The sequence below is a fragment of the Betta splendens genome, chromosome 7, assembly GCF_900634795.4.
Source record: "Betta splendens chromosome 7, fBetSpl5.4, whole genome shotgun sequence".
Lineage (NCBI taxonomy): Eukaryota > Metazoa > Chordata > Actinopteri > Anabantiformes > Osphronemidae > Betta > Betta splendens.
The window spans coordinates 17,795,260-17,808,484 of NC_040887.2; the positions used below are offsets into that span (position 1 = coordinate 17,795,260).

At 43.6% G+C, this 13,225-nt stretch overlaps 2 protein-coding genes across 4 annotated transcripts in view; both read right to left on the minus strand.

Moving 5' to 3' along the window:
- LOC114859061 (synaptotagmin-2-like) overlaps positions 1 to 13,225 on the minus strand; it is a 72,888-nt gene that overhangs the window by 23,740 nt on the left and 35,923 nt on the right. For 2 of the 3 annotated variants that reach the window (XM_029156934.3, XM_029156933.3), the window contains exons 4-8: positions 12,599 to 12,736; positions 12,005 to 12,172; positions 11,351 to 11,518; positions 10,570 to 10,687; positions 10,141 to 10,274 (exon numbers count right to left, since the gene is read on the minus strand). In XM_029156934.3, the coding sequence (XP_029012767.1) occupies positions 10,141 to 10,274; positions 10,570 to 10,687; positions 11,351 to 11,518; positions 12,005 to 12,172; positions 12,599 to 12,736 (726 nt within the window). The remainder of the gene's footprint in view (positions 1 to 10,140; positions 10,275 to 10,569; positions 10,688 to 11,350; positions 11,519 to 12,004; positions 12,173 to 12,598; positions 12,737 to 13,225) is intronic. The other variant, XM_029156935.3, reaches the window with a different exon arrangement.
- Positions 1 to 13,225, minus strand: part of LOC129604322 (uncharacterized) — a 196,367-nt gene that overhangs the window by 19,242 nt on the left and 163,900 nt on the right. The window lies entirely within an intron of this gene.

Genomic DNA, 13,225 nt, shown 5'->3' on the forward strand with positions numbered 1-13,225 from the left:
TCCACATGCAATTTACAACTAAAACAATATAAAATTCTTCATAAAACTCACTATACAGGACAAAGGATGTTCCAAATGGGTCGCACAAACTCAAATATTTGCCCTCACTGTACAGATAACACAGCAGATAGATTCCTACATGCATTCTGGTCATGTTCACCTATGCAGCAATTTTGGCAAAGACGTGAACACCTGTCAACCCAGTTAAGCTGTCCAATCCCAGCGGTTCCTGCACTTTGTCTTCTAGGAGATCTAAGTGGCCTTGATCTAGAGACAAACTCGTCACACACACTTCTTTCTGCCCTCTGTGTCGCAAAGAAAATCATCCTTATGAACTGGAGAACTAAAAATAAATTAAGCATTACCCAGTACCTGAACAGCTTGCTAGATTACACCACCTTAGAGACATTGTCTGCTTCGCCAAATCAATGACCAAAACTATACTCTGATTGATTCCATTTCCAGGTAAGGATGCGTGGAGCTTGGGTGCTGCGTCATGTCTGGCACAGTGGTGGTGGTGGGGGGACTGGTGGTTGGGGGTGCCTGCCTACCTAAGGAACCGGTACAACGGGACTGGTGGATTCTGAGCTGGCCGCATGGGTTTCTGCAGCGGGGGTGTGGTGGCTGCTGAGACCCGTGGTCCTGTGCCGGAGTAGGGCCATTTCGAGGGTTGGCGTGTGCCTGTCTCCGGGGAGCGGAGGCGGGCCTCTCTGCCGGGGTGCGGGGGGCGGATCTGGGGGTGGAGACCTGGGTGACCTGTGTCCGGAGGAGTCCCTCCAGGTGTGCCTGCCTGCGTCCGGAGGGGTGTCTCTCCCCTGGGGCGCTGCCCCTGCTCGGGTGGGGCGCTGCCTGCCCTAGCAGTCCGACGTTGTCTGGTAACAGCTCGGGCCTGTTGGGGGGGGGGGGTGGCGGACTACTCGGGCTACGACCTTCATTGGGCCCTGGGCGGAGGATGGCCCTCAATGCACAACCGCAGAGTATGTGTGTAGGTTTGAGTGTAGCACTAAACCGGGAGAGCATGGGCATACTTGAGCGAGAATTCCCAAGTGGGATGCTCTGCAGTTTTAATTGCATTAGTCATACACACTCGTCCAGGAATCTGGCGGCTCCTTCCGGGGGGGGCCAGTGGACGGAGCCTTCACATTGATGGCTCTGTCTGCTGGACCCCTCGGACAATTGGTGATCTCCCAAAGTTACTCATACTTAGCCACATACACATACATTTAGGGCCGGGGGTGGGCTTTTTCACTGGGGCGCTCCCCATGAACGAGATCAAGCAAATGATGTGGGTGCGAGAATGTATCTGAGAGTGCATTGGTTCACGTATGATTGACTTGTTTGTTGTGAGAGAGTTTATGGTGTATGTGTGTTGATGTGATGATGTGTGTTGTACGTGTGGGTGGGTGTATGCGTCTGTGTTTGTGTGAGTTTGTATGCGTGTGGTGCGGTTAGAGTGTGGGGGGTCCGGTTTTCCGCCCAGGGTATGTTGATTGTCTGCTTGGGTGATCTCTTTAATGCTGACCCCCACTAATTGCTGGCCTTGTGCTGCTGTGTGGTGCCAGGGGATGGGGTCGGGCCGATGGGGTAGGCCCCGCTCCGCTCGTGTAGGGGTGGTGGACTGGGGGTGGGCCCCACTCTGGGCGCGGTGGAATTTCCTAGCGGGCTCCCTGCGGACCGTGGGTCCTCGGGCTCCACTTTTCCAGGCCAACCCTCCCATCGGGGGGAGTGTTTGCCCCTGGTTCTTATGGGGCGGACAGCATTGACCCACGGTGGCCCACTCTGACTTCGGGGGCTATCTCTGCGGCTACTGCAGCTCTGCCTGGGGGGCTGTGTGGGCCTGGAACTGAAGGTATGTGGGCTCCCTGGCTACTAGGATTCTTTCCTCTGCTGGTTGGATGAGCTTAGTGGCTGAGGTCCTCATATCACCCTGGCTTTCACAAGTGGCATTGTTCATGCACCAACGTCTTCCTCACCCTTTGGGTGAATAATGTTAAGCTACAGTTTTACTAACCTTGTAGTGGGACACTCAACACCTGAGCTAATAAACAGGCTTTCCAAATCCAACTGTAAGTATTACTGATACTTATCACTACCAATATCAATATTGTGTGAATATGGAAATTGTGGTGTTGTATGTCATGACTTTTATTAAGTAGTATTGAATATGTAAAACAATGCATATTATACATATATTTAGGTCCAGCAAACCAGCTTGACCTAAACCACTGCTAGGTGTTGGCTGACTGACGGTAAGCGTATCGCGTCACTTCCGGTTACTGAGGTTTGCTGCCGCTGTGTGTGTACAGCGTTACTCTCTGCTCTTTTCTTAATAATAAATAAATATTATCGTTTTATATTTGGTAGCGACTGCTAAAAGTTGCAAAACAAGCTTGTAACACTGAAGCATCCTTTCCTTTTCATTAAACGTCCTGCTAATTTACCCTGTTATCTAAGTGTTTTCTCCACTAGCGTAGTGTTTCCTGCTATGGCTTCCCCCTTTTCCTCTCCCTCTTGCTCTGTTCGGTGCTCGGTGTGTCTTATGTTTAGCTTATCCTCTGCCTCCTTTAGTGATGGTAATCGTATCTGTAATAGGTGTACGCTAGTTGCAGGGTTGGAGGCGAGGTTGTTAGACTTAGAGTCTCGGCTTCGCACCTTAGAAAACAGGCCAGCTAGCCAGGTCCCTTTAGCCGGTGCGGAGCCTCCTAGCTTAGATGCTACCAGTCCCCCGGCAGGTCCCAGGCAGTGTAACGACTGGGTCACGGCTCGTAAGGAAACGTAGCTTTAGGCAGGCGCCCACGGTTCACCACCAACCGCTTCACGTTTCAAACAGATTTTCCCCACTCAGCGACACACCCGCTGAGAAACCCACTCTGATCATTGGTGACTCCATAGTCCGAAACGTGAAGTTAGAGAATCCAGCGGTCATAGTTAAGTGTTTGCCTGGGGCCAGAGCGGGCGACATTGACTCTTATCTTAAGCTCCTGTCTAAGGATAAACGTAAGTACGCTAAGATCATAATACACGCAGGAGCTAATGACGCCCGGTTACGCCAATTGGAAGTCACTAAAACTAACATTGACTCCGTGTGTTCGTTCGCCAAAACAATGTCGGACTCCGTAGTTTTCTCTGGACCCCTACCTAATGTGACCAGCGATGACACAGCGATGTAGCCGGCTGTCATTGCTCCATCGCTGGTTGTCTAGGTGGTGTCCTGCAAATGATGTCGGCTTTGTGGCTAATTGGAGCACTTTTTGGGGAAAACCTGGGCTGATTAGAAGAGACGGCGTCCATCCCACGTTGAATGGAGCCTCTGTGCTCTCTAGTAACATGGCTATGTTGCTTAGTCTCCCCACTCCGTGACAACTCAGAGTGGAGCCCAGGACACAGAGTCACAGTCTTACACGCCTCTCTGCACGTTCTCTACAGGCGCCACCCACTCTTAGTCTTAGTTATCGCATAGAGACTGACGTCTGCTTCTCGACCACCTAAACTATACAAGTCACAAACAAATCAAAGAGGAGTAACTTACCAGAATTTAATAAACATCAAAACAGGTCCTCTTACAGAACAAAGTAACAGTAAGCTAATAAAGTGTGGTTTATTAAATATCAGATCATTCTCATCTAAATCCTTGCTAATAAATGACTTGATAAGTGACCATCACAAAGATCTGTTCTGTCTCACTGAAACCTGGCTGCAGCAGGATGAATATGTTACTTTAAATGAGTCGACTTCAATGAGTCACCTCAACTACTGTATCATGTTCCAAGAAGTACAGGTAGAGGTGGAGGAGTAGCAGCAATTTATAAATAATACTTACTTACTTACTCCTAAACCTAAACATAGTTATAACTCATTTGAGAGCCTCACTCTGAGCCTTTCTCACCCAGACTCTAAAACTCAGAAGCCAGTTGTGTTTTGTATTGTTTACCGTCCTCCTGCTCCATATTCTGAGTTCTTAACTGAATTCTCTGAATTCTTATCTGACCTAGTTCTTAGCACAGATAAAGTCATTGTAGTAGGAGACTTTAACATTCATGTAGATGTTGACAGCAACTGTCTCAGCACTGCTTTTAACTCCTTAATAGACACTATTGGTTTTACACAGCAGGTAAATGAACCCACTCATCGTTTTAACCACACCCTCGATCTTGTCCTGACATATGGGGTTGAAATTGATAATTTAATAGTTCTTCCCCAAAACCCTCTGTTTTCTGACCATTTCTTATTAACTTTTGAATTTAGCACAATTGACCTTAGCTGGAAAGAAATGTTACTATAGCAGATGTTTATCTGACAACGCTGTTGCCAGATTCAAGCAGATGATTCCATCATCTTTTGCCTCAATGTCTTGTAGATACACAGAGAACAGTCACCTTAATCCTTATGAATAGGTTGGCTGTCTTGTAGATGATGCTGCAGCTTCTCTACGTACAATGTTAGACACAGTGGCTCCTCCTCTGAAGAAGACAGTGAATCAGAGGAGGTTAGCTCCGTGGTATAACTCAAAGATCCGCAGCCTAAAGCACAGGACCAGACAACTAGAAAGACAGTGGCGTTCCAACAAAATAAATGTAAACTGCATTGCATGGAAGGACAGTCTAATGAAATATAAAAAAGCTCTTTGTGCTGCTAGAAAAACATATTATTCTTCCCTAATTGAGCAAAACAAAAACAACCCAAGGTTTCTTTTCAGCACTGTAGCCAGGCTGACAAAGAGTCATAGCTTTGTTGAGTCTACTATCCCCTTAAATCTCAGCAGCAATGACTTTATGAACTACTTTACTAATAAAATTATCATCATTAAAAGAAAAAACATTCAGCAGCGACTTCTTCCAAACGACAGAAAGCACTGTCTAGATCCATCAACTTTAAATTTACTAAATCCTCTGTCTTACCTAGACAGCTTCTTCCCCATAACTCATATGGAGTTAACCTCAATAATCAACTCTTCCAAGTCATCCACTTGTCTTTTAGATCCAATCCCAACCAGATTACTCAAAGAAGTTCTACCTTTAATCAGCTCGTCCATATTAAATCAAATCAACCAATCTTTACAACTAGGCTATGTACCACAGGCTTTTAAGGTGGCTGTGGTCAAACCTCTATTGAAAAAAAACAACCCTGGACCCTGAACAACTAGCCAACTATGGGCCCATTTCAAATTTACCCTTTATTTCCAAGATTCTGGAAAAAATCGTGGCTAAACAGTTATTCTGAACACCTGAGTGGGAATAACCTGTACGAAGATTTTCAGTCAGGATTTAGAAAACATCATAGCACAGAAACAGCTCTGGTTAGAGTCACTAATGATCTTCTATTAGCTTCGGATAATGGTCTAGTTTCTGTCCTTGTCCTGTTAGATCTTAGTGCTGCATTTGATACAATTGTTCATAACATTCTATTACAGACACTAGAACATAGAATCAGGATTAATGGAACAGCATTGGGATGGTTTAAATCCTATTTGTTGAACAGATTCCAGTTTGTTCATGTTAACGAAGAATTCTCCACATGCACAAGGATTAGCTATGGAGTACCACAGGATTCTGTGCTTGGTCCAATTCTGTTTAGCCTATACATGTCTCCTCTAGGTGAGATTATTAGAAAGCATTCTATTAATTTTCATTTTTACGCAGATGATACTCAGCTATATATGTCCTTGGAACCAAATGAAACAGATCAACTAGTCCAAATTCATGGTTGTTTAAAAGACATCAAATCCTGGATGTCCCAAAACTTCCTTCAACTAAACTCAGATAAAACCGAAATTCTTATTGTTGGGCCTAAAAATCTGAGAGACACACTAGTGAGTCAGATAGCCACCCTGGATGGCATAACATTAGCTTCAGATTCTACTGTGAGGAATCGTGGTGTCATCTTTAACCAGGATCTCTCTTTTACATCTTACATTAAACAAATCTCCAGAAGCGCCTACTTCCATCTTAGAAATATAGTTAAAATCAGAAGCATTCTCTCTCAGAGTTATGCAGAGAAACTGATCCATGCATTTGTTACCTCAAGGCTGGACTACTGTAACTCCTTACTCATAAGATGTCCTAACAGCTCCTTAAAAAGCCTACAGCTTATTCAAAATGCTGCAGCCAGAGTCCTGACAGGACTTAGAAAGAGAGATCACATTTCTCCTACATTAGCTTCTCTGCACTGGCTGCCTGTAAAATGTAGGATAGAATTTAAAATTCTCCTACTCACCTACAAAGTACTCAATGATAAAGCTCCTTCTTATCTTAAAGACCTCATAGTTCCTTATGCTCCCAGCAGAACACTTCATTCTCAGAGTGCTGGGCTACTTGTGGTTCCTAGAGTGTTTAAATGTAGAACGGGGGGCAGAGCTTTTAACTACCAAGCTCCTCTCCTCTGGAACCAGCTCCTTCTTCAGGTTCGAGAAGCTGACACACTCTTCACCTTTAAGATTAGACTTAAAACCTTCCTTTTTGATAAAGCTTATAGTTAGAGATGGTTCAGGTCACTAGCAATGATTGTTAGTCACAGGAACCATCTCTTAGTTAAGCTGCAATAGACATAGTCTGTTTCCTTCTACCTCTGCTGTCCAATAACCTTCCATCATTGTCCCATGTTTAACTAACCTTGTCTCTTTCTCTCCAGTAGTTGTGCTTCTCTCTCTCTCTCTCTCTCTCTCTCTCTCTCTGTCTCTCTCTCTCTCTCTCTCGCTCTCTCTTCTACTCTGTCCTCACCTACAGGTATCATTGAAGTTTGGTGTCTGTGATGGGCAGCTGCAGATCCAACCATCCTGCCTGTATCCAGTCCCTGGTCCAACCATCCTGCCTGTGTTCTGTTGTTGCTTGTTGTTGCTTGTTGTTGTTGCTGTGCTTTTCTTTCTCTCTATCCTCTCACCCCAACCGGTCGAGGCAGATGGCCACCCACATCCAGTCTGGTTCTGCTGGAGGTTTCTTCCTCGTTAGAGAGGGAGTTTTTCCTCTCCACTGTTGCTGTCAAATTAAATGCTTGCTGTATGTGGGAGTTGTTGGGTTTAGTTGTGTGAGGTTTTAAACCTTACTTTGTAAAGTGCCTTGAGATAACTTTGTTGTGATTTGGCGCTATATAAATACATTTGAATTGAAATTGAATTGAATATGTGTATGTTTGTATAAGTATGTGCACATACCTTAACACTATTATTGGTATTAGCATTAATCTCCAAGGTAAACCACAGTACAACAGTTCTTTAGTTATGAATGTGTTAGCCTAAGGTACATCCCTGCTTATTTATTTTATTTTGCACCGATTGTTTACTTAACAGATTTGCTTGGTTTCAGCAGCTAGTTGCACCCCTAGACCCCCCCGCACACACACCCAGAAACCTTACCTGTCCACCAACACAGCAACATCACACATATTTGGGATTAGCAAAATAAACCATTAAATAAACTGTAAATCAAGAAGAGTATATACAGTATATTTTATATATACCCCCAGCAAAGCTGTCCGTCACAATATGGCATTCAGCATAATATATGCTGCTTGTTAAACTGCTGGACAGAACAAAAAAAAAAAAAAAAACGAGTGGAGGGAAGAAACCCAGTAGCCAGGGAGCCCACACACCTTCAGTTTCAGGAGGGCAGGTGTTTTGCCCACACAGAACCCCCCAGGTAGAGCTGCAGCAGCCACAGAGACAGCACCCGAGGCCCAAGCCAAGAATAGATACTGTAGATGAGACCCTTGATTTCTAAGATTCTTGAGAAAATCGTGGATAAACAGTTATCTGACCACCAGAGTAGAAATAACCTGTATGATGATTTTCAGTTAGGATTTAGAAAACATCATAGCACAGAAACAGCTCTGGTTAGAGTCACTAATGATCTTCTCTTAGCTTCAGACAATGGTCTAGTTTCTGTCCATCTTAGTGTTGTGCAGTGCATTTAATACAATTGATCATAACATTCTATTAGAAAAACTAGAACATAGCATCGGAATTAAAGGAACAGCACTGGGATCGTTTAAATTCTATTTGTTGAACAGGTTCTAGTTTGTTCATGTTAATGATAAATCCTGTATATGCAGAAGGATTAGTTTTGGAATACCACAGGGTTCTGTGCTTGGTCCAATACTGTTCAGTCTATACATGTCTCCTCTAGCCTAAAAATCACAGAGAGACACTATTGAGTCCGATAGCCACCCTGGATGGCATAACATTAGTTTCAGATTCCTTGACCAGGATCTCTTTTTTACGTCATACAATAAACAAATTTCCAGAACCGCCTACTTTCACCTTTAAAACAATAGCTAAAATCAGAAGCATCCTCTTTCAGAGCGATGCAGAGAAACTGAACCATGCATTTGTTACTTCTAGGCTGGACTACCGTAACTCTTTTCTCGTTGAGAGATCACATTTCTCCTATTAGCTTCTCTGAACTGGTTGCCTGTAAAATGTAGGATAGAATTTAAAATTCTCCTACTCAACTACAAAGCACTTAATAATAAAGCTCCTTCCTATTTTAGAGACCTCATTGTTCCTTATGCTACCTCCTATCATTGTTCCATGTTTAATTAACCTTGTCTCTTCCTCTCCATTAGTTGTCCCTTCCTTCTCCCCTGCTCTCTCTCTCCCCCACTCTGTCCTCACCTACAGATAGAATCGAACTACCTGTAAGAGCTACATGTCAGTGACGGTGCGGGTCCAACCATCCTGTCTGTATCCAGTCTCTGGTCCAACCATCCTGCCTGTGCTTTGTTGTTGCTTGTTGTTGTTGCTGTGATTTTTCTCCCCTCACCCCAACCGGTCAAGACAGATGGCCGCCCACATCCAGCCTGGTTCAGCTGAAAGTTTCTTCCTTGTTAGAGGGGGAGTTTTTCCTCTCTACTGTTCCTGTCAAACTGTAACTAAAGGCTTGCTGTATGTGAAATTTGTTGGGTTTAGTTGTGTAAGGTCTTAAACCTTACCTTGAAAAGTGCCTTCAGATAACCTTGTTGTGATTTGGCACTATGTAAATAAAATAAAATAAAATAAAATTGAATTGAATTAATAAAAACTGTAAACACCAAGCGGTGATATACGGGTTCTGTTTTACTGTGATACACATACAGCACAACAAGTTGATTTGTGAAGCCCTGGATCTACAAATCAAACCGTGCTTAATTAAAGTATTTTTTTAGGAGTGGATCCAATATAAAGCAAAAGTGGAATGAGTCATAATGAATCGTGAACTGAGCACTGCTGTCTGTCATGTGGGACTGTTGCTGCTGAGCAGATTACAATTGTTCATTACATGATGGAAACATTCCAGTATTATTTGTGTTTTGCTGCTATGTTGTAAACTCACAAACCAGATGCTCTTGTTGTATTTCTGATTAAGAAGCTGGTTACTGAGCAAATAAAAACTTAAATAACAGTAGTAACAGAAACATCTACAGTAGATGGAACATCTTGATGGAGACTGTTGATTGACTTTTCCTAATGTTTATTTTTTATTCTGCAGTGACAGAATTGATTATTTTATTGAATCCTGCTAAATAATTCATTTTGCTAGGTCAACTGTATATAATTATCTAATGTTATGGTTTTTATTTTCGCCTTTTAAAGGTTTTTACGAGTAAGATAATGTCTATTTTTAATTACAGCCTTACAGCCAGAGACTCGACATGTAAAAGATGTGTCCGTCACCCCTGCAGACCAGTACCCGGTCACCAGCACCCAGGTGAAAAAAGAGCTTAAGAAGATCAAGGCCAGGAAAGCAGCTGGACCAGGTGGCATCAGCTCCAGACTCCTCAAGTCCTGCGTAGGTGAACTGTGTGGAATTATGGAGCATGTCTTCAATCTGAGCCTCAAGCTGAGGGTGGTACCACGGCTTTAGAAAACCTCCTGCGTTGTACCAGTGCCTAAGACACCACATACCAAAGACCTCAGCATCTGATGAAGACACTGGCATAGGAGTAGAGGACACCGTCCTCTTCCTCCTAATGTACATCAAGCTCATTCTCACCTGGAGAAGTCACATTTGTGCAAGCCGGTACAAGATTTACATTTAAACTTTGTGCAAGAACCCTTCCAATGACCTAATACTCAATCTTGTGCTGTATTGTACTGTGCCAACACAAACTTTGCTTATCTTATCTTAAGTTGCAGTAAGTAAAGGCTTAAAGAAGGATCCAGGTCCTCACCTGCATTTGCTCCAGAGGAATCTCAAAGCTGAAGGATTCATTGTAGTAAGGGTTCAACGTGTTCTTCTTCACCGTCGTCTTCTTCTTCTTCAGCCTCTTCCCGTTCTGCAGCAGGTTGATCTTCACATATGGATCTGTGATGAAAAAAATAGCTGAATGGTGATAATTTTTTTTTTGTGCGATGCTGTGAGGCTCCAACAGATGGGGCCAACGCTGAAGCCAGGAACGCAGTGTTGCTGCATGATGAGCACTGCAGCGTCAGCACGTGAGAAGAGCAGGACAGAGCTGAAGGCTGCGCTCACAGGCACCCTTCATCCACTGCAGCACCGCAGCAGGCAGCCACAGTCAGTAAGCACAGAAGGGGCTAAAATAATGTCCAGTGATAATGAAGTGCACAATGTAACGCTCGACTGCACATATAGATGCTACCTGACAGTCCACCCACATCCATCTTCTTCAGGTTCTTGGCCTCCAGGATACAAATGGTGAGTTTTCCAGCTGTGGGGACGTAACGCAAAGAAATGCAAATGTCCCCCAGCTTCTCTGGCTGCGAGGAGGAAAGCAGAGAGAATGCTGAAGGAGGTCTGGCAAGTACCGTACAGTTCTTTTCTCCTTAATACAAATACGTAAACTGTAAATTAACCAGTAACACAAAATATCCCTGAGTATGTATCGTAAGGTTAGATGTAGATAATACAACTTCCTCAAGAGAATCAATGAAGTATTATATTTACTGTATTCTCTATGTAAAACGTGGACATATAGTCCAAGACATAAAGTCCACGTTTTAGGTCGGATCATTCTATTACAGAGACTATAACATAGCATGTTTTAGGCCTGATTTTTTTTTTGAGTGTACAATTCAGTCATAGTTAATGCCAGCAGGAATATTCTCTAACTACATCTACAGGATCTGGTAGATTCAAAGCAGAATCAAGTTACTCATGTTCCGTTTCACAGTGGCTTTAATTTTTGTTATGATTATTATTATGTTGCCAGTAAAACAGTGAATGCATCACATTAGGCAGGTGGATGTGCCATGTGCTCATTGGTATTTTTATGCTCTCATATCAGACGATGAGTGAGCAGCTCCACTTGCTCCTCCTGAAGACTGTTTATAGTGACGACTGTCAGCTTGCTTAGGAACATAGTATTTTCTAATATACAGTACTCTAGAACATGACATTGCTGCTGGTGTGACTGTCTTCACCTCTTCCTGATCTGCACTATCCAGGTCCCTCCACTCCTCAATTGGCTTCGCCAGGTCCAGCGTGTTCATAGGTATTTTAATCTCTCCAATGACGTCGTGTTTAGAGAAGCGATCAAAGTCGTATACAGACATTACCAGAGTTTTCCCTCCCATCTCCTGAAACGGAATCTGGAACAAAATAATCCAAGTCCACTTTAGGCACTTTGATAATTCTGAAATAAATTGCATTGATAAATTTCTTTACTTCAACAGTCATAACAGAATCAAAAGAAGCAGGATCAGACATGTAGAATCATGGTTTGTGCCCTTGGCCTGGAGCTAAATTTGCCTGACTTAATGTGATGCTGTTTCAGCAGAACCATAAACGTCCATTAAAGGAGGTATGGTCATGAGCTGTGTCAGCAGCCAGGGTTCACATGAGGTCAACCTCAACCTCTGACTTCATTTCTACATTCTATTTGTGAGACACCTTCAATCTAGATGCTGTGTTTCATCACACCTGTCAGATGTGTGAGTAATAAAGACATCAACAGTTCTGATAGGAAAAGAAAGAAATGGAAGACAGTTCACCTTTTACAAGAGGTGTCAACACTTTAAACAACTTTGTTTTAATAAGTAATAAGTAACAAGTGACTTTAAAGTGGTTCCACTTACCTTGAAGGTGAAAGTCTCATTGAAGACAGGGTTGAGTGTCTTCTTATGCACCTTTGTGTCAAACTTCTTCTTTTTATCCGGGAGGACAAACACTTTGACGTACGGGTCTGAGGTGCCGCCGCTGTCCATGGAGAGGAGATCTGCTGCTTGCAAGATGCCCACAGTCAGCTGGAATGGGGAGGTAGAAGGGAGCAGACAACTGGTCAAAACTCTTCTTTTGCTTACATCCATCCATCCATTTTCTACCGCTTACTTCCATGTGGGGTCGCGGGGGTGCTGGAGCCTATTCAGGCTATCTCCGGGGAGAGGCAGGGTACACCCTAGACAAGTCACTAGTCCATCGCAGGGCAACACACACACACACACACACACTCACACCTACAGGCAATCCAGAGTGATCAATGAACCTAATGCATGTTTTTGGACATGGGGAACATGGTGAGAACAGGCAAACTCCACACAGACAGGCACCACCCCAGGAATCAAACCCCGGCCCTTCTCGGTGTGAGGCGACAGTGCTACCCACTGCACCAATGTGCCGCCCTCTTTTGATTACATTTAAATGAAAAATCAACTCGTCAACAAAGTTCTTGCCTTGTTCTCCTGGAAGTCATAATCGATGGAGTACTGAAGTTTCCCAAGCTTCTCTTTCTCCTTCACCTCTTCCTCCTTCTCATCCCCAGTCAGGCCAGGCTCAACATCATCTTCCTCATCATCGTCATCCTGTGGTTTCTGCAAAAACAGAAGGGGAGCAGGAGGTAGAAGAAGGAGTGAGAGGAGCGCCTGCTGAACACCAAGCCTCGGGCGTCAGAAGCTGGGTTAGTTACAGCACCTACCTGCCACTCGCCCCCGCTACCCTTGTGTTACTAATGCGATCAGTTCATCGATGACCACTGTTGCAACCTGACTTGATTTCACTTTTTCTTGGGTGACATTCCTATTGACATTCCCATTGACTATTACTACTATGTGAAAATGTCCCATTATCACAGGCAGTGTTTTTTTTGTTTAATGAGATTTAAAAGAAATACTGTGTAAAGAGAAAACAGAAACAACAGAATAAAGACACTCAATAATCTGTAAAAACAAAAACTTTTTCAATTATACACAAAATAATAATAATAATAATTGAATAGGAAACAGAAGAGAATGTGCTGAGATCCCACAGGCAGTTATCAAAACACTAAATATAATTCATCGTCTAAGGAGACGATATAAAAA